Source organism: Actinia tenebrosa, unplaced genomic scaffold (assembly GCF_029948245.1).
Source record: "Actinia tenebrosa isolate PJP-AT-01 unplaced genomic scaffold, QUT_ActTen_1.0 PGA_scaffold4__44_contigs__length_22323623, whole genome shotgun sequence".
NCBI classification, from domain to species: domain Eukaryota; kingdom Metazoa; phylum Cnidaria; class Anthozoa; order Actiniaria; family Actiniidae; genus Actinia; species Actinia tenebrosa.
In genome coordinates, this window is record NW_028292581.1 from 5,568,948 (window position 1) to 5,589,976 (window position 21,029).

At 37.4% G+C, this 21,029-nt stretch overlaps 2 protein-coding genes across 2 annotated transcripts; both read left to right on the forward strand.

Moving 5' to 3' along the window:
• Nucleotides 1-373: 373 nt before the first annotated feature.
• LOC116296731 (60 kDa heat shock protein, mitochondrial) lies at nt 374-6,753 on the forward strand. The gene is made up of 11 exons (XM_031704801.2): nt 374-483; nt 1,437-1,646; nt 2,213-2,465; nt 2,985-3,067; nt 3,458-3,553; nt 3,647-3,740; nt 3,833-4,001; nt 4,104-4,203; nt 4,627-4,872; nt 5,251-5,514; nt 6,150-6,753. The coding sequence occupies exons 2-11, from the start codon at nt 1,446-1,448 to the stop codon at nt 6,399-6,401; spliced, it is 1,758 nt and encodes a 585-aa protein (XP_031560661.1). The 5' UTR covers nt 374-483; nt 1,437-1,445; the 3' UTR covers nt 6,402-6,753.
• A 1,271-nt stretch (nt 6,754-8,024) lies between these two features.
• On the forward strand, nt 8,025-12,242 carry LOC116296717 (uncharacterized). Its single transcript, XM_089036447.1, has 6 exons — nt 8,025-8,169; nt 8,481-8,568; nt 9,144-9,705; nt 10,284-10,840; nt 11,461-11,518; nt 12,150-12,242. Exons 1-6 carry the CDS (start codon nt 8,025-8,027, stop codon nt 12,240-12,242), a joined length of 1,503 nt encoding a protein of 500 aa, XP_088892573.1.
• Nucleotides 12,243-21,029: the final 8,787 nt, after the last annotated feature.

The following is a 21,029-nucleotide window of genomic DNA, read 5'->3' on the forward strand; positions in this document are numbered from 1 at the left end:
TGTCGCATTTAAGAGTGTTAATCAACTTAAAAGTTTTGCCCTCCCCGCCAAATATATTTTTGTACCATAGAATGCTCATGATGAGCATGCGTACTGACAACAGAAGGCGAAGAAAGGTTATCCCTTGAATGTAGTAATAGGCCAGTAATATATTCCTCATAGCACTAAAATAAGTCTTTATTTTGAGAAAGAACTGCAAATTTTAAAAGGAAATATTAGACTATTTCTAAAATTTGATAAATTTTTAAGAAATTTATGAAACTTTATGCATTTTGATAGCTTTTACTGAAATCACGTGAATAATTGCATCATCCTGAACTGGCCAATCAAGGAAGAGTTTCTAAAGACCTTTTAGGGCTTATAAAAGAATCTTTCTAACTTTCTGCAGCGTGTAACCACGTGTGTGTGTCGGAGTGAGTGAAATCTCGCCTGAATTTATTGGAATTCCCGTCCTCTCCTTCTTAAAGCTCATCAAGTATAAAAGTAAGCAAATTTAGGTATTCAAATACGTTAAAAATTCAAGATTCTGTACTTTGTAAGCTCTGAAAAAGAGCTGCTTGTCATGTTGTAGTTACGTCATTTCATCCACCGGCGATTTGAAATGGCGTGTCTTCACTAAATATTTTACTCGTAGATGCTTTGATTTAGCAAGAAAACTTTGCAAGTTTGCTTAGAGCGATACTTCCCACCTAATTGCGCACAAGATTTATCAAAAATAAGTTATTATTTTGTTATTTAAAGCAGTTTTCAATCTACTAGAAAAATTGCAGCATGTCATGGTAGTCACGCCAAAATGAGCTTGCGAGCTTTTATCCTAAAACGTTACTTTAACTCTTCCAGTTAGACGCCAAACTTGGTTTTATAGTTAATTTTTGTATTGAGAAAATTCTAATATGGGCATTTGTCTGTGAAGGTACCAAGGGCAGATCCAGGGAGCATTCATTGAGTGGATTTAGCTAGCAACCCCCCTCTTTGAAATTTTAGAATAAGAATAAAGCCCCCACACACACACACACACAAATACACACAGACACACTTTTCAAGTCGCTTTGCTGTTCCTGCACACAGGGTACAATAAAAGGGATCTTGTGCAAATCGACACACATTGTGTAATTTCCTTACTGTCCCCTCCCCCCAATTCCTTAGGGATGCACAGTCTTTTCTATAAGAACACCCATTTTGATCTGCCCATCTTTCCATCCACCCTTTATTTACATGAATGTAATGACCCATAGCTCAATCAATCATGATTACAGATCCATATGATGGACTTTTTAGTTTAGCTTGCAGAGGAGTGCTCATTTCTTTCACCTCACTCCCAAACTCTACCCAAAGATAGTAATTCTTTGTTTTTCTGTGCCTATGTGTATACCTAAAAATTCACAGATGCTGCTATAATCAACTCATTTTAACTCAATTATATTTTATTTAAACAGTTCATAATCATGTACCGATTACCAAGTTTAATTCGTCCAGGAAAGCTAGTACTATCAAGCCGTACACTTGTCCCACGACTAGGAGCTAGTTTTAGTACCTCCCAACAGCAAAATGCTAAGGAACTTAAATTTGGTGCTGATGCCAGAGCAAACATGTTGCAAGGGGTGGATATTTTGGCTGATGCTGTTGCAGTCACTTTAGGCCCAAAGGTACTTACAAAGTTCTTCAAGATATTAAGGACCTCAGCTGGTTGGGTCACTTGTATTGAATAGTCCTTGATTATAGAGTTTTTAAGTTGTGACATATTTCAAGGTCCAGCTGCTTGCAAAGACTTCTAAAATAAGGCGAAAAATGTCTTCAATGATTTACTGTGGTTTTCAAAATTTTGCGAACTCTAACATTTCAACGGCTTGTTGTGAAATTGATTTTCACTGCCGCTTGTCAAGAATATAGAAGGTACAGACTGATTAATTTTGATTGATGGCAGAGAAAAACTGAATTTCAGCATGTTTCTTGTAACTACTGTACTGAGTTTGCAGAATATGCAAACCCACAGTAACCTTCAAATGAAACAATTAGCATTTTGTACAGAAAATTCTGTCATGAAGTAAAAGAAAGATAAACTTTTGTAGAACTGCTTTTTGTTATAGGCCTGGAAATTGATTTTCCATACAAGTAAGAAGATCTATATGGCTTGTTCAGTGTTATTTGAGTATCTTTCACCTGCATATACATGTATGTACAACCAATCTTACAATGATTTTGTTTTTTCTAGGGAAGAAATGTTATAATTGAACAAAGCTTTGGTGGACCCAAAATAACCAAGGATGGTGTTACAGTAGCCAAAGCTATCGACCTTAAAGACAGATTCCAAAATATTGGTGCTCGTCTAGTTCAGGATGTAGCAAACAACACCAATGAAGAGGCTGGAGATGGAACGACAACAGCAACTGTTCTGGCCAGATCAATAGCAACAGAAGGTTTTAGTAAGGTGTCTAAAGGTGCCAATCCACAGGAAGTTAGAAAAGGTAAGTAGAGGCATATAACTGCCTTATGTCATCATTGGGGAAGTTTCTTAAAACAGGGTTGATAATTAGATATCAACCTCCTTGAAAGGTTGATAACTAGATATCAACCTGAACATTCCTTTGTTTAACAAAAGAAACTTGACTTATTGATAATATATCTACTGTTATGCCATTAGTTTTAAAAAATTTAGGCCAATATTCATTCAACCAACAATGTTGTTGGGAAGAAGAACCTTCTGATAATTTTCTCAAGGACTAGATAAAGTATTCTTCATTGCTGTTTTTATTATGACCATCACAATGAAAAATGTACATTGTACAAATTATAGTGTTAAATTAAAACTAGATTTACTTGATATTTTTGGTCAGTATTTAGATCATACATCGAAGTTACACTGATCGTTGTTTTGTTTATTAATGCAAATGGCTTTAGAATAACTCTTGGACACACAAAAATATTCTCGTACAAAATTTGCACTACATCTTTTACTAATTCTGGTTGACTTGTTCCTATTTCAGGTGTAATGGTAGCTGTTGATAATGTAGTAGAATCATTGAAACAAATGTCCAAACCTGTCACAACCCCTGAAGAGATAGCACAGGTAAGATTCAGTCAATTATAAACTCATCCGTAGGAAAGGCTTAGATGAAGGTGGTTTGGGTGACAATGGCAATGGTGATTTTAGTTAGAGGGTGCGACACTTGAAAGCCGCATCTTAGCACTGAAAAAAACTGATCAAATTTTGGCCCTCTATGATGCCTCTAGAGGAGATGAAATGAACACTTTACTAGGCAATCTACGCCATTGCAAAGAGCTACCAATGACAGAAATTCTTAGAGCAAACAGAGCCAACATCTAATCGGATCTGTTTAGGCCTTGATAGACTTTGTGGGTTAGTTCCATAAGAAGCCTCATTGTACTTTGCTCAATTTGTACGTTGTTTCTTATTAAGTTGTTTATTTACTATCTTTATGTTCCTAAATATTTTTAGGTAGCTACAATCTCAGCCAATGGTGATAAGAAAATAGGAGATCTGATCTCTTCTGCAATGAAAAAAGTTGGCAGAAATGGTGTTATTACAGTCAAGGTACTGAGAAAAACTTTGAAAAAACGTTGCTAGAAAAATAGCTACTATTACAAAAAATATATTATTTTGAATTTTTTAACTACATTATTACAGGATGGTAAAACTCTTAATGATGAATTGGAAGTTATTGAAGGAATGAAGTTTGACAGAGGATATATTTCTCCATATTTTATTAACACAGCCAAAGGTAGTCTTTATTAATTTTTGATCACTGATTACTGAATTTTATTGTAAATGTTATAACAGTGTTGTAATAATCATAATGTGTTGATTTTACAGGCCAAAAGGTTGAATATCAAGATTGTCTTGTACTTTTGTGTCAGAAGAAAATCTCTTCAATTCAACAAATAGTCCCTGCTCTAGAACTTGCTAACACCCATAGAAAACCTCTCGTTATTGTTGCTGAAGATGTTGATGGTGAAGCTCTTACCACCCTTGTCTTGAACAGGTAAAACACCGATAAATCTTTTTGAATGACTATATATTCCGCCAAAAACTTTGAATATTTGGAAAAGAACTTAATAAAACATAATGTCTTTATCTTTTTTAGACTTAAAGTTGGTCTTCAAATAGCTGCAGTAAAGGCACCAGGATTTGGTGATAACCGTAAGAATATGCTTCAAGATATGGCCATTGCAACAGGAGGAATGGTAAGTATCCAGGAATAAGCCAGTTCTGAAGGTAGCTCAGACGTGTGACACTTCAGTGCAGTTTGGAAATCATACAGGCTGCTGTACAAGTGTACACTTATGGACACTAGCGACAACTCCTGTGTAAATAGGTTGATCATGATTTGTGTGTATGATAAGTGGTGGGGGAAAATCATTTTTGGTAAATGTAAACGAATGAATGAACAAACAAATGAAAAAATGAAAAAATTGTGTTTGTCATCATAAAGGGCAGCATTTAGTAGCCGGTGGCTAACAAACCTGAAGCCCTCCTTCCATGATCAAATTGGAATTTCGAAGCAAATTGGATTTTCATTGAGGCATAATAAACTGGAGTACCCAGAGACAAGCTTACCCAGCACAGGAGGGAATCAACAAGCAACTCTGATATATTTTTCATTGAAGGTGTTTGGTGATGAGGCACTTGAAACAAAGTTAGAAGATATCCAGATACAAGACTTTGGAGAAGTCGGTGAATTATCTATCACCAAAGATGATACATTGTTCCTCCGGGGCAAGGGAAGCCAAGAAGATGTCGAAAAACGCTGCGAGCAGATCAAAGAAGAATTGGAAAGCACAAATTCTGATTATGAAAAAGAGAAGTTCAATGAAAGACTGGCTAAGCTATCTGATGGTGTGGCAATCTTAAAGGTGGGTAACTTCTGAAATTCGTTCATTGTTTTCTTGCCGCATATGTAGTTATTGGTTGGCTTTCTTTTTTCTTATAAAACCTTCAAACTTTATTAACACTACGAAGCAACCTCTGATCAAATACAGGGCACAGCAAACTCACAGATCAAATTCATATATAAAACAGCGGCACCAGAAATCAGATTTCCCAAAGCCTCAATTTCATAATTTTCTAGGCGTTAGGGAATAGGTTTGTCCCAGGACCCTCGAATAATACGCCCAACTCTAAACCATGCTCAAGGGTCCCTGTGTTATGGACACGTAGTATTTTCTAGATACCCCATTTATGAATATCGTACAAAAAGATACTTGCTCCTCAATTTGCCTTCTATTTTACAGATTGGAGGATCCAGCGAAGTAGAAGTAAACGAGAAGAAAGACAGAGTTACCGATGCTTTGAATGCTACCCGTGCAGCAGTAGAAGAAGGCATTGTCCCTGGTGGTGGAGTAGCTTTACTCAGGTGTACTAATAACCTAACCAACCTTACACTAGATAATCCCGATCAACAGATTGGTGTAGAATTAGTCATTAAAGCGCTACGAAAGCCACTACATACCATTGCTGAAAATGCTGGTGTTGAGGCAGCACTTGTTGTTGAGAAGGTGAGTGGGGAACAGAAATCACGTTGACAAAGGTGTATTTTATTCGAAAGTGTCTCAAAAAATACCTTGTTATAATACATCTCAGTCAAAGTGTTAAGAAACAGAAAATGCTTAGTGGGACATTAGTATTTGGCTACCGGAACCTAGTTTTAGTAAATACCTTATGGTTAAATTTCAACGTTTTTCATACACTCTGTACTTTATGCCATAAACCTTTCAAACGTTGACCGGCAAGACACTACAGTACCTTCATATAGGCCCTTTGTACAACACACCTATCTGGAGGTCGAAATAATGAAATATATTACCACCTAAGTGCGATCCGCAAAGTTTGATGTCTCCGTCACCGACTAGCATCTCAATGACCATCAGTCAAAGAACTGAAATAAAAATAATAAAACAATATCTTGAGGTAGATTTTCAACTGAATTAAAGATCTTAGTCCTAGCGTCGGCGAACGAGACATGAAATTTCGCGGGACGCACTTCAACAATAATAATGGTAGTAACATATATCGTTCGTCAAGAAAAGAGAAGCGCCCTGAACCGGGTGAACCAGGAATGCCTGAAATGCAGGCTACGTGTGATGCATTTTCAGACCCTTTGATGTAATTTTTCGTTCCATTCTTTGCTCAGGTATCAAGACAAGACGGTAACTCAGGATATGACGCACTCAATAACAAATACGTAGACATGATTCAAGAAGGCATCATCGATCCTACCAAGGTTGTACGTACCGCCATTACAGATGCTGCAGGGGTTGCCTCACTTCTCACCACCGCTGAGACAGTCATTGTAGAAGCTCCCAAGGACGAGAAAGAACCAATGGGAGGAATGGGTGGTATGGGAGGAATGGGTGGAATGGGTGGAATGGGAGGGATGATGTAAGTTCCTCACTTGGTCACATAAATGATGACTCATAAAATGCTCACTCAAGAACTTTAAGCCTATTGCAAAAAAAGGTAAAAATCCAGCTCAGAAAACCAACAAGAATAGAGCCTTACTGCTTCTAAGGGTCGAAAAGAGTTCTTTTATAATACCAGCTTGTTGCTAAGTATTTGTTATACTTGTAGCATTCGTGTTTGTGATTTCGCTGTTAGATGTTGAGTGTCATGAATTGCCTATCATTAAATGTTCTTGCTTATACATTGATTCTTCCTATGAAAAATCGTAACTGTAAAATGAACGCTTTGTAACTTTCTTATGGGTTGTAACATTAAAGTGTTTCTCCAATTTAAAAGGAGTTTTATCTTCACATTACATCGATACCCAGAAACTGCATCAAGGACGATGGAAGTCAGGGCAGGGCTACAATTCACAATGCGTATTACAACCTAGCGTGTTATTAGGTTTTGTGGAGATAGAAAACTGGAGAACCCAGAGAAACCCCCTTGAATCAAGGAATCCTGACAGACTCTACTCGCATGTAATGACAAGTCCACGAGTGAACTAACGCTATCTCATCCTTGACTCTTTATTTAGAGTTTGTATCAATCCTCTGACATTTATTCAAACAGAATGTCGTGAAACAATACAAAATTTAACCACGGCCCTGAGAAGCCCGAAAAAGCGCAACTCCTTAAACTCTAAAAAAAACTTTTGGGATTCAAGAGCCTCCCAGGTTTACATCAAAGTAATATTCTTTGAAAAGTCCTTGTGATTGAGGGTGTGACCCGGCATATCTAAGGATAAAATGTTTACATAAAGGATTGTAATCGAAGTAGTATAGCCTGCCTGTCTTCTCGGGCTATGAGAAGTAAGGTTTTATATTCTAAATATTCCTTTAAAACTACTGGAACTAATAGTGATTTTTTTATAAACCCATAAAATAAGATTTATCTATTAACACATAATCGGTGTGTGGTAGCGGTTATTAGTATAGTAAATCGCACGATCTCGAGTACAATTCGGAATTTATAGGTAAATAGTATCTATAATTCCGAAACGTACGAGAACATACGATTTTTTGTTTAAAATACACTCAACAAAATTGAGGAATCTGTTGGGACTCTACAGAATACAATTTGGGAGTAACTGTACTCCTCTTGTCCAGTCAGAATCAGGTAATTTTGTTGAGTGTATTATAAGCGAGACAAAGTATTCAGTGAAAGTTTATTGACTGTGTTTCACTACTTCAACTTGTACTAGTTTGTATCAGTAATCATTACGCTAACATTTATTTCACGGGTTTATGAAAATCACTATTTGCTTTGTGTAGTTGCAGTGGTTTTGGGGAGTGGATGAGGTGGTGCCGCTAAGTAGGCTATATATCTACTATTTCCTATTCTTTTCGAATAAAATAAAATATAACATGATATGACTAAAAGCTACTGCAAATCTGACAAATAGCCATTTCCCAGGTGATTAACGTCAGCCTGCAGCGCGCGCAAGAATTCTTCGCTATACATCATGACGTAACTACATTACATCACAATCAGCTTTCTTTCCGTGAACAAAGCCTATTTCAGTCAGTACTTCAGAGTGACAACACGAGTTTTATAGACGTTCAAAATGTCGGACATTTTTCTGAAGGCGATGTGGGAGGCAGCCGAGGTTGTTCTTTCAAAACCTCCTGAAAGAAGAGAAAAAGAAGAAATTGAAAACATCTTGGCGTGGTTTAGACACCGCAGCCCGCTGTTCAAAACACTAGAAGATGGTGTGTAAGGAGAGTTCTGGGATTGATTCTCTTTCAACATGCATGTATCTTCCTCTTTCTTTCTTTCTTTCTTTCTTTCTTTCTTTCTTTCTTTCTTTCTTTCTTTCTTTCTTATCTTCTTTTTCTTCTTCTTCTTTCTTTCTTTCTTTTCTTTCTTTCTTTTTTCTTTCTCTTCTTTGCTTCTCTTTTTTCCTTCGTTCTTCCTTTTCCTTATCTTTCTTTCTTTCTTTCTTTCTTTCTTTCTTTCTTCTTATCTAATGTTTGTAAAAGAGAATTCAATTCCTTATCAGTGTCATTTTCGTCTTTCACAGATAGCATGATAGACATCATAAAGAACGTCAAACTGTCACGTGTTAGGAAAGATAACATCATCATACGACAAGGCGAGATAGGAAATTGGTAAGAATACACACAATACGTTCTATTGTCTTTATTTGTTTATAGAAGAAAAGAAAAAGGAGATGGACTTAAGGAAATGCATGATATAGTATTGGATCCTTTTCTCTTTTTGTACACGCGCGGAAGGCAGATAACATAACGCCAGGCTAGAGAGGCCTCACAATACGTTCTATTGTCTTTATTTGTTTATAGAAGAAAAGAAAAAGGAGATGGACTTAAGGAAATGCATGATATAGTATTGGATCCTTTTCTCTTTCTGTACACGCGCGGAAGGCAGATAACATAACGCCAGGCTAGAGAAGCCTCAATATTAAAAAGGACAAAGCTCTGGGATTTTAATATTCTATCAAGTTTAATGTGTCAATCGTCCATTCATCGTAGCCCGCCTTACTTTCCTCAAGAGTATGTGTAGTGAGTTTAAAATATATCTCAAAATATAAAGCCTTTTTGCGCGCTGAGTGTTTTTGTCCGTATTCCCGAGAGATCCCAGCTGACTATCCTCGAATAAATAAAATAAACAATTAGAGCATCGAAAAATCTAAAAGAGTTATTCTTATTTTGTGACAATTTTTCAGTTTCTACGTCATTCTGAAAGGTAGTGCAGCAGTGTACACAAAGAAAGAAGGTGAAGGAGAAGTCCACGTGTCTCACGAGACGAGCGTTCGAAGTCACAAGGAAAGGCTCGTGCTTTTTGGTACAGAAATCAATAACCTTAAGGCTGGGAGAAGCTTTGGTGAATCTGTTATGATGGAAGAGAGAAAAGAGCGGAACGCTACCGTCATTGCAGACGAAGCGACGACTATTATAAGCATCGATGACAAGCTTTATCAAAGAACTTTGCTGAGTCACAATTTGGAATGGAAAAATAAGACAGACTTTGTAAGAAATTCGCCTCTTTTTAAAGAGTGGCCAAATGCATACAAGAGTTTGTTGATAGAAAATCTGAGGTTTCATAAAGTAAACTTTGGAAACATGATTGTGAAGCAAAACACGCCATGCAACAGTCTTTTCTTCATCGCTAAAGGCACGGGAAAAGTGATCGTTGAATCGAGTGTTGCAGCCAAGCAGTACAAGTCCTTGAAGCCAAAGAAATCGAAAGTAATCGAAAGTGCCAAACCAGAAACGCCAATGAATGAAGTAAGTCCACAGATTTCTAAATTTTGTTACTAATTCGCTCGCGTATGTGCTGGCCTATACTAAAATTAAGGACTATATCTTGTATGTCCAATTGTCCTCACTTCCTTTGACAAATTGTCCCTCCCATCCCATTGTCCCTGGGATTATCCTTTGTGTATCCCTTTGTCCGCACTACATTTGACAAGGGGTCCCTCCCATCCACTTATCCCTAGGGATCCCTTGTATGTCCCCTTGTCCCCACTGCCTTTGACAAAGTGTCTCTCTCAGCCCCTTATCCTTGGAGATCCCCTGGACAGCCCTTGTATTTCCCTTTGTCCGCACTACATTTGACAAGGGGTCCCTTCTATATCCCCTTATCCCTGGGGATCCCTTGTATGTCTCCTTGTCCCCACTGCCTTTGACAAGGTGTTTCTCCCATCCCCTCGTCCCTGGGGTTCCCCTGGACATCCCTTGTATGTCCCTTGCTGTCCCCACTACTTTTGGAAAGGTGTCTTTCTCAGGTGTCTTTTTCAAAACATTGATAACGTCAGCGTGATAGATGTAATATCAAAGTAAGTATTTTCTTTTAACTTTCCTAGAACGAGGAAGAAAAGGCGATGACAGTGATCGAGAGACGGCGCAAGCGTCTCCTATTTGGTTACATTGCAATGGAGAGACGTTTAAGGGCTCGTCAAACACAGATCGCTGTAATAGGAGAGAATGACATCATTGGAGATCTAGAAATGGTCCTAGATCTACCCACCTTTAGCGTCAGCGTAGAATGTTTGGAATCTCTTGAATGCTACGAACTTGACAAAGTGAATTTCCATCGATTGATTGTCAAACGAAATCCTGAGACCTTAGATATGATGAGAAATGTAGCTGTAGCTAAACTGAAATACCGCTTAAACCGACTATCGCACATTCCGTACTACCAACTACTGGTAGAAAAGGCGGAACAAGACTACATCAAACCTCCAACAAAAGTCATTAAAGCAAGACCCAAAGCTTTGGTAGGTTTTATCGAAGGAGGAAAGAAAGCGAGTGGGAAAAACTTCCTAAAAAGAGTTAGTATTGCGATGTCGAGGAGTTCGGGATCTGGTGACTTGAACAAGCAAAGCGCTCCATCAACGGCTACTGAAGACAGAAAACAAAGGTAACATTGCTTTTGTATTCTGGTTTGAAAAAGTATTATAGTAACGGAACAAAAGGCAATGAATAGTGGTAATTATGACTACCTACATTTTAAGCGGGTCTCGGCATAAAATAAGAACTGTGAATAGCACTGTCTCATTGCGGAATTGCCCTATTTCTCTATAACGTCACTGCTTGTTTATGTGGGGGATAGAATCGCCAAATCCAATAGAAAGTTCAACAATATTTGCTCCTAGCGAAACAGTCTAAAATGGCCTGGTTTTCAGATATAATATGTGTTGATATGTACTAAAAAATATTCTGAGCGTTTGCTGGCTACTCTACTTCTCTTCGTGGATTGATACGGGTTTTAGAACAATTTTTGGTGAATTTGCGTTGATTTGACCCCCTCCGACGACCATGATCCTTTGCGATGTGACGTCATAGTGAAATAGGGTAATTGAAGAAAAGCTTTGGACTAATTACAATGCGCGAAATAAATGCTCACGGTCGCAGCACGGTGTCGCGGCACGGCACATTCGTCCGAGTTATACGAGTTATCGGCTTTTACAATTTTCGCTCTTCTCTTGGATATTCTTACAGTGTAGATCTGTAATGCTGAGTTGTCTTACTTTGTTGCAGTGTTAGCCAGGGTGCAGGAGAATCAAAGGAAAAAGAGAGACGAAGAGCAGACAAAAAGGTAAGACTTAGGCCCTGGCTAAACGAGAAAACATGTTTCCAGAAGCATGTTTAGTACCGCTCGCATGTTTCCTGACAGTTTTGCTTTGGATTACGGAAATGGTTCTGGAATCATACATACACACTATACCAGTCGCAACACATACGTACATACACATTTATTGCTACTGGTATAAAAGACAGCTCTTGAACATTCTCTTGTTGTTTTGTTGGTGTTGTTGTGTTTTTGTTTTTTGTTTTTGTTTTGTTGTTGTTGTTGTTTGTTGTTGTTGTTTTTGTTATTTTTGTTGTTTTTTTGTAACAAATGTTTCGCATATTTACGAAATAGTAGAGCAAAGATTTTCTGTAATATATCGTGTTAAAAAAGAGGAAAAGGGGGGTCCGGACCCCCTGGATCCGCCTCCCTTGCACCTTATGTGATTATGGAGAAATATGAAAAGCTTGCAAGTCTGGGGTTGAGAACAATTTGTACTTCTTGACTTCAAAGTCCAAAATCCATGATTCAGGATACGAATTTTGAGGTTTATGATCCCTCTGATTCCCTTAAATACGATGAATAATATCAGAGTTATCTGTGATCATATTGCCAACATCTATTATCCTAACAAATCCATGAAATCATTCTTTCATAGGATGGCAAAAAGCAATACACAGCAGAAGAATTCCGAGCACTAAAAAAGAAAGTTCAGTCCACAGGAAAGTTAATCCGACGAATCTCCGACTAATGTTTTTAATTTTTCTTGTTTTTGATAAAAAAATTGTATATCAACTTGAATATTATAATTCATTGGATTTGATATGGAGACAAATACAACTACTTTTTACCCCCTCGTATTTTTTTCTTCTATTCTTTGTGTGTAACCACGTACAGAGATTAACGTTTTGACTATCGATCAAAATTGTTTACAGTTGGCAGATTTTTTGTTTAAAGACTGAATAGTTTTCATGGCTGTGAATTTTGAACTCTTTTGCATATCAAACTTTCCACATAGAAAAGTTGTCGTTCCGCTCGAGCTGTTTCTTTTACCATATATGGAATGCACTTACCATATTAGGAAATTGGAATATAATTTTCTTCACTAAATAGGCGAATTTCTTGCTCAAAACTGCTCAAATTTACAGTAAATCGAGTGAAAACATCACTAACTATCAGCCATCTTGGTTTTGGCCGAGAAAAGACTGGAAATTGTGTAGGGGAGGGGAGCGTGTTTTGTCACCACAGGAAGCCCGCGAATGACAACAATTGTTTGATATGTATTGTTTTCAAGAATATTGGGCGCTGTCATCAGACAGTTAAAATTCTTTTTTTTTGCTTTCTTCCTTTTCTTTCTTTTGCTTTTCTTTTCTTTATTTTTTCTTCTTTTTTTGCTTATTTTTTTCAGTTCATGAGTTTGAAATTATAATAACCTATGAAAGTTCTACCAAGGAAATTATAGATTACAAAAAAAAAAAAAAAAAAAAAAAAAAAAAAAAAGGATATACAAAATATATATATGTAAAAAGAATAAGAATACCAATGGAATATTGCCAGGTGCTGGATGGAAAACAAACGAAAACAAAACAAATAGAAATATAGAACATTCATAATTTAACATTAAAAATTATCATAGAATATTGAAAATCTCAGAGGAAAAAAGATACATAACTTCACTGAACTTTTGGAGTTTCAATAGCCCTTTGAATCTTTAACTGAATCAGTTAAGTTTATATCTCGTATCTTGGAAAAGTGCTGGCTATTCAGCAATATTTTTATTCGTGGTAAATTTTTCATATCTCCGTATTTCTGGTTTAACTTTGTACAATCTTTTCGTAAAGGATCAGTTGTTCGCAATGCGCCTTTGTGAGCTCGTTGTCAACAACCTTTGTCTTAATACAGCCTTGATATAAAGTGGTATAAAGTAGAAAATAAAGAGCGCAAGCTGTTGCCACTAGAAACAAATACTTAGTTACTTAAAAGACAAAGGGTTTTTCAGGCATATACTATCGTATTCTAGTTTAATTAGCGTGGCTTTGCAACTTTGAAATTTAATTATTTTAAGATCTTGACCGATAAAAGTTGGATTTTAATTTGTACGAAGCCAAAAGCAGTTTTGGTGTCACAATGAATGTACAAAAATCAGATGTCTAGGTTTACAAGCCTACAAAACTTTGAAAGGTAAAAGGAAAAAGTGTTGGGAGATGCTGGTAAGTCTGCTGGTAATTTATTTTATAAACTAAATTCTAAATTCAAAATGAACTGAACACACATATTTTCAAAAACTTATAATATTTGCACACACATACACACACATATTTGCATAACAGTAATTTAGATAAAATTAAAGGAGAGTTTCAGAACTTATTTTCGAAATATTTGAGCCTGAATCTTTTATCTCGAAAACATCGACTTTCAAAAATAATTTGAGTAACTTTTTGAGTAACTCGGTATTTTATTTTTTGTTTTTCGTTTTTGGAATGGAGCTACAATACATCCATCAAAGTTCTTGAGCGTATCAAAAACAAAAATACTTCAAATTAAATTTCTTTATGTTTGTGAGCCGAGGTCCAGGTTTCGCATAATCCTCAGGTGAATCTCTATCTCTGTTTCAACTTCTCTCTAATCCTTGTAGCTTCAATTTTCGAATACTCTTAAAGTTTTTCTATTCTGTTATGCAAAACTTTTTTGATTGGCTTTTAAACAAACTTTCTTAAGTTGGATGGAAGTTTATTATCCACGAAATATTTGTACACGGTTTAAAAAGAATTTATCAAAATGAAACTTTTGGATAAAATAGTTTGTATGCCAAAAAGATATTATGAGGCTTATTCGAACATTTTTTTGCTGAGATTTTTAGAAAAGCACTAAAAGGATAGTTCTTCTGTCTATAAACAAGTTAAGCGTTAATGGATCTCAGAAAAAAATCATTCTCAAGACTGAGCGTTGAAGTGCGGCCCGCGAAGTTTGATGTCTCGTTAGCTGACTAGCATTTCAAAGAACTGCAATTAAAAACAATATCTTGAGAAAGATTTTAGACTGAGTTAAATGTTGAATGTTTAAATGTCTAAATGCCCGGCAGCCGGTCGCGGTCTAAAATTGACTAAATGCCCGGCAGTCCAAATATGATAAATTACCTACGCATACGTTAATGAAGCCAAACTAGTCTAAAGTTATCGAGGAATATTAAGCGCCTCTTGTACTCTACACTGCTTCTAATAAGGATTGTTTCGTATTGCTTCGCAAAAACATAAACGACGATAGTATCATTTTAATATCATTTTATCGGAAAGTTTGGACTACCGGGCATTTAGTGTATTTGAGACCGTGGACGGCAGTGTTGATGAAAATATTCTAAGTGACATGAACCAAGTGCTCGGTATTCTATGCCGAGCAAAGACAAACAATCCTTATTAGAAGCAGTGTAGAGTGCAAGAAGCGCATAATATTCCTCGATAAATTTAGACTAGTTTGGCTTCATTAACGTAGGTAATTTATCGTATTTTTTGCGAAAATTGCGACCGGCAGTGTTGGCGAAAATATTCTAAGTGACATGAACCAAGTGCTCCGTATTCTATGTCGAGCGAATACAGACAATCTTTTTTCGAATCAGTCCATTCTACAGGAAGCGTTTAATATACCACAATAAAGTTAGACTAGTTTGATTCCATTAGCTGTAGCCAGTTCTCGTTTTTTTTGTGAAAGTTTGGACTGCCGGGCATTTAGTCAATTTTAGACCGCGACCGGCTGCCGGGCATTTAGACACTGCGAATATTTAAACCCTCTAATCCTCTAAAATCTTTAATTCACACTCCAAATATAATGACTTTTACCGGCATGGAATGACAATTTTATAGTTAGATATTACAGTATATTTAATTTTTTCATCTTGAACTTTTCTCTGTGATTGAAAATGTCTAGAATCTATATAATGGATCGCGGGCTTTTGGGGTCTCTAGGTGTAAGAAGCAGGTGCTATCTATCGATATTTCTTCGTTAATTTGTCAAGATTTCATTCGATTGTGGAACAACATACGCGGCACTTCCAAAAAGGACCTTTTTATTTTTAATTAAAAATCAGGTATTATAACTGAGTGTTCTTTCAAAAATGAAATAATAATAATAATAATAATAATAATAATAAAGTTTATTTATATAGCGCTCATATCCATGAGCATGTCCAAGGCGCTTTACAACAGGAATATATGCATAAATTTTATATATGTATTTACAATATTTACAATGCTACGTATTTAAAATATTAATAAGTAAATCTAATTATAAAATAAAAATATGGTGGCCGACTTATTTTGATATTTCAAAGCAAGATGGAAATCAAACTTCCAATAATAAACTGAATATTTGAACCTCGATAGGAACGCATGAGTTTGGTTGTAACAGTTCCACCAGGATCGTAGCAAGTGAGAGTTAACGTTAGGGGGTGAGGGACAAAGACTTAAAAAAATATTAAACTTCAGTTCTTGCTTTCTTTTTCTTTTTCTTTTGTTTTCATGAAAATAATAAGTCTAATTCTTATTGATTTGATAGTTTTTCTTTGAATATTATTACAAGTTGCGCATGAGCAGACACAACACATGATTATACATTTCAAACAAAGACATGTTTACATTATTTTGTTTTCAGGTACTCAACACGTTGATATTTTTTGGATTTTTTGCAGTAGGAGAAACCTACCACCGTAAGTATACCACAGTTAACTGTATGAACAATATCATCATATATTAACATCAGCATCATCATATATTACAGTATTATACATTATTATAGTTTGTACATTTTTTAGTGCCGTTGGTTTTTGTGAACATTCTCATACTGATATGAGGCTAATTAGGTCTTGAATCAAGATATTTGACGAATTATAGTTTAAAAAAAGGTGTATTCCAATCATCAGTTATTTAATCATCAGTTTGCTTTCCTGTTTTAGTGGATTGTTTGGATGCACTTCACAAAGGCAATCGTGAAGATGGCGTGTATAACATAAAACCTTATCACTGGGTCAGCCCCTTTAAAGTCTTCTGCGACCAGACGACGTTCGGTGGTGGTTGGGTCGTCATCCAACGTCACTCCTCAAGCCAAATAAGCTTCCAAAGAACTTTGACAGAGTACGAAAATGGTTTTGGGAATATTTCTGATCAGTTCTGGATTGGTAACAAATTCATTCACCTCTTGACGACTAGTCCTCATAATCTACTGGTGCAACTTGAAAGAGACTACTCTGGCTTTGCGCATGCGCACTATGATTCTTTCTCCGTTAGTGACAATTCATCTGGGTATACGTTACGTGTCAGCGGATATTCTGGAAGCGCAGGTGACGCGTTGAGGGAACTCGATAATGTAGCTTTTTCAGTCAGAGAATCAAGCCTATCAACTAGTGGATGGTGGCACAGCAACGTCACAAGAAAGGCAGATCTGAATGCACCTTACAGTTTCAATCCAACTAAAAGGGTATGGCAAGATTATGGAGGCTCTTTTGCTCACTCACTAACATGGACGGAAATGAAAATCAAGCCCGAAAGAGGTGAGGTTGCAAGAAATTTAGTTTAATAAAATTGACAGAGTTAGATAAATGTCTTGAATTTGGAATATTTTGTTCAGTGTTCCGTAAATGAAAAATCACACGACCTTTACTTATTTGAAGTTAATAATTTGCACTTGCTTAGGTTCGTCCAACTACAAAAACTTTCAATACATCACTTGTACCTATTAATAATGATCTGAGGAAGAACGATTTCCTTTACAAATCGCGATGTATTTCTGAATCCAACGTAATCTGCTCTCAAAATTCGCCGAAATATGAAGCGAAAAACGTTCTCAGTGATTTAACCTCCAACTGAAAAAATTCAATAGATTCTTTGGACATCAAATCCTTTAATATTAGAAGGAAATACAAGAATTTGAATCTAGCTTCTAGTGTCGTTACCACAGCGTATTAATAGCTACGTTTTTTTCCTAGAGAGAAAGTGGAATGAAATGTTGTTTGTAGACTATCCAAACACAGTTCGTTATCCTTTAAGTGGTAACTTCTCGGCTCTATCGATTTGTTGGTGGATGAAGAGTTTCATATTCTTATCATTGAGGAAAATATTTAGCATTGAGTCAAGTGGACAGCTCTCATTCGTACTCTTGATGCAGCAGTTCAACACTTCACAAAAAGTAATTAAAGTTAGGTTGCTACAGAATAACTTGTAAGTATTATAGTAAGTATTTGTTTGCGTAGTCCTCCCTCCCTTCAAGTTTCAAGTTTTCAAGTTCATCATATAAATAAAGATTTTGATATTTACAAATTTATTACCCTACCGCAAATAGCAAAATCTAATCTAGACCTCCCTTCCTCCCTTCCTCTCTTCCTCCCCCCTTTCTTCCTCTCTTCCTCCCCCCTCCCTTCCTCTCTTCCTCTCTCCCTCCCTTCCTCTCTTCCTCTCTCCCTCCCTTCCTCCCTTCCTCCATCCTGCCCTCCCTCCCTCTCTTCCTCCCTTTCTCCCTCCCTCCCTCCCTCCATCCATCCATCCATCCATCCATCCATCCATCCATCCATCCATCCATCCATCCATCCATTATTCGTTCTTTCATTATTCACAATTCACTTGTTATTTTCATGCCTACTTGCTCGTTTGTTTCATTTTATACCATTTTTGTCTATTTTCAGAACATTTAACGTGATGTCAAGACATCGGCCAGAATTCATTAATTGGTGCATAGTAGCATCATCATCGACTCTGAAAGTCTACACGGATGGCAGATTAGTTCATTCATCACCCATAAACATTACCAACCATGGTATTCTCATACCACACGCAAGCGAGCTGGTGTTTGGTGGTCGCGTCAATATGGATGGGCTTGTCTATGTAGCCATCAGACGTCACGCCATCACAAATTTCAACGCATGGGATAAACGTCTCTCTGATGAAACAATTTACTCCATGTCAAGTTTTTGTCATGCTCAGACTGGATCACTGATTGTTGCATGGCCTGAACTATTGGCGAGAAACAATTACAAAACACAAAGCGCAGTCGTGTGCGTTGCTGCTGGTAAAGTATTTTTTATGTTGGATTGGACGAGTTGTACAATTTTCCATCGCGAAAAAATAGAAATTTGGTGGACATCAATCAAAGTGTTTCCATGACATTGTCGGGAAACACAAAGATTTCAAGAGCACGTGACTATGGAATGTCATGGAAACACCTTGATTGACGTCCTAATGAGAAACACTATAATATGTCCCATTAGCATATCACCATACGGATCTTAGCTTCGGCACCCTTCATTGTTTATCGAAGTAACAATATTTGTATCATGATCATCCGGGTGGATGTAGTCCTGAGAAGGACTGTTTGATGGGACTGACGTTTCGACAACCTGAGCGGAAGTCATCTTCAAAGTCAAGTCAAGAATAAAGTCAGATTGGTCATTATTATAATGCTTCCCTTGTGCAATTGGGTTCCCTGTGTTAGAAAGGAGATTGAATAGACCTCTTTACCTTGGTCACAATGTTTTCCCATTTCAGGCAACGTGTCCATTATCTTCAGAACATGATTCTTCGTTTGAGTTGTATCCATGTCCACGTGCCTTCTTATACACAACTATTAAACAAAGAAATAATACTCTAGAGAATAACATGTGGAGTGAAGTGGACAAAGTATTACGCCCAAGCCGAAAGGGTCTATTTAAGATATATACTCCAACACAGGAAACCAATATATATATAATACTACCATCTTAACACAGGCAACACGTTCCTCGGGTCTCAGCTGCAATTCCTGGACTACTCAACACATGCGAGTAGAGTTCGTTAGCTATCTTCCTTGAGTCGAGGGCTTTTATCCGGGTTCTCCGGTTATCCATTGCTCACAAATTTATCAATACTATGACACAGCCTCTGAGCTGCTCAAAGTCAGGGCACGGCTAACTCACAGATCGATTTGGAATCTAGCGTGTTAGATTTTGCTGAGGGAGGAAAACTGGAGAATCCGAAAAGCAATCATTGAGAAACCTAACGAAACTCTATTCACATGCAATGCCGAGTCCAGGCTGAATAGCACCCGAGACTCTAGAGGTGATAGGGGACTGCACTATTCCTACACCACCGAAGGTCGATGCATTTGATAATCTACTTGTAATACTTCCATATTCAGAGGCAATGCATTGGATGTTGTCTGATTCGAACGGGACGTCCATATCAGACCAAAGAAAGACTCGAAGTGGTAGTCTGTCTAGTAATGGTACTAGTGGGACGGCCGATACAAAGCTGGGTGTGCTGAGTGTCCAGGGTCAAGCACAAGCTGATATTGGTGATATATCAGACACGTGTCTTGGCGACCCAGAAAAATGCAAAGATGGACTGACACTACGTTTTTGGATCAGACACCGAGGTATGTGTCCTTTCTCGTGCCATTTGTTAGTCCAGTGGCTAATCAAAGCCTCATTAGCCCGAGACTTGTGGGTAAGAATCGACTACATACAGCTATAGGTTTCAACTTGATTTAGTTATTTATTTGACCATAATGGACCTTAATAACGCGGAAGTCATGTTAAATGAATGCGTTTGCATGGCATTCAAGCGCTTCAGGATGATGTTACGTATAGCCTCCTCCGCATACATCTCTCTTGTCTCTTCTCTCCTTTTGAGTATTGGGCTTCCTGTGTCTTTAGGATGAGGGGGACTGAGGAGAGGGGCCTAATTAGCGGCTAGTCTCTTTCGACTGGAATCCAAATTCGCGACACAGGAATCCCAATTCAACAAAAAAGAAAAGAAAGTCGAAAGACGCCTGCGGAGGAGGCTAGATGTTACGGATGACTTCGCTTTGGGAAGAGGTTACGCGTGGTTTAATTAACAAAAGGTTTTCATTCTCATGGGAATAAACATGGCGCCGTTGACCTTTACGATGCTCATGCACTACTACAAATTGTAAAGAACGTGTTAACCTCCTTTTTCCCCCAGAAAAATTTCTGTCCAAGATTCTAGGCAGTGACGCTAATCATCTCGCTGCAATGGACAAGCTGCTTGAAGGAGTTGTACCACATTATGCCAAGTGGAGACGATGTTACCATGGTGATACTGATGGATTCAGCGCAGAGAATTTCCACTCAAGATGTGATTACAAAGGACCAACGATCACTCTCATTCGAGTAGGGACGTTTATTTTTGGAGGCTTTAGTGATCAAAACTGGGGAGGTAAATATTAAATAGACTCCCTTTTAGCTTGTGCTTGACGTTCTTCATTTATCAGACCACGTGTCATTTTCTTGATAATAGGATTCTTTGTTTAACGGTTGCACGTGCATGCTCAGGAATCCAGGGGGGAAAATGCTGTCGCTTGTTTCTCGTTTCTGGACGCGTGAAACCAGCGACAGAATTTTACGCCTGGGTTCTCGAGGTTGCTGCACATGAGAAGACACATGAATATGGATAGAATTTATGTAAAGAATGTTCTACTTAAATGAATGACACGTGATCTGAAATGAAAAAAACATTACGCCAAAGGCGAAGAGGTTTATTACGAGATCACCCAAGAAAAG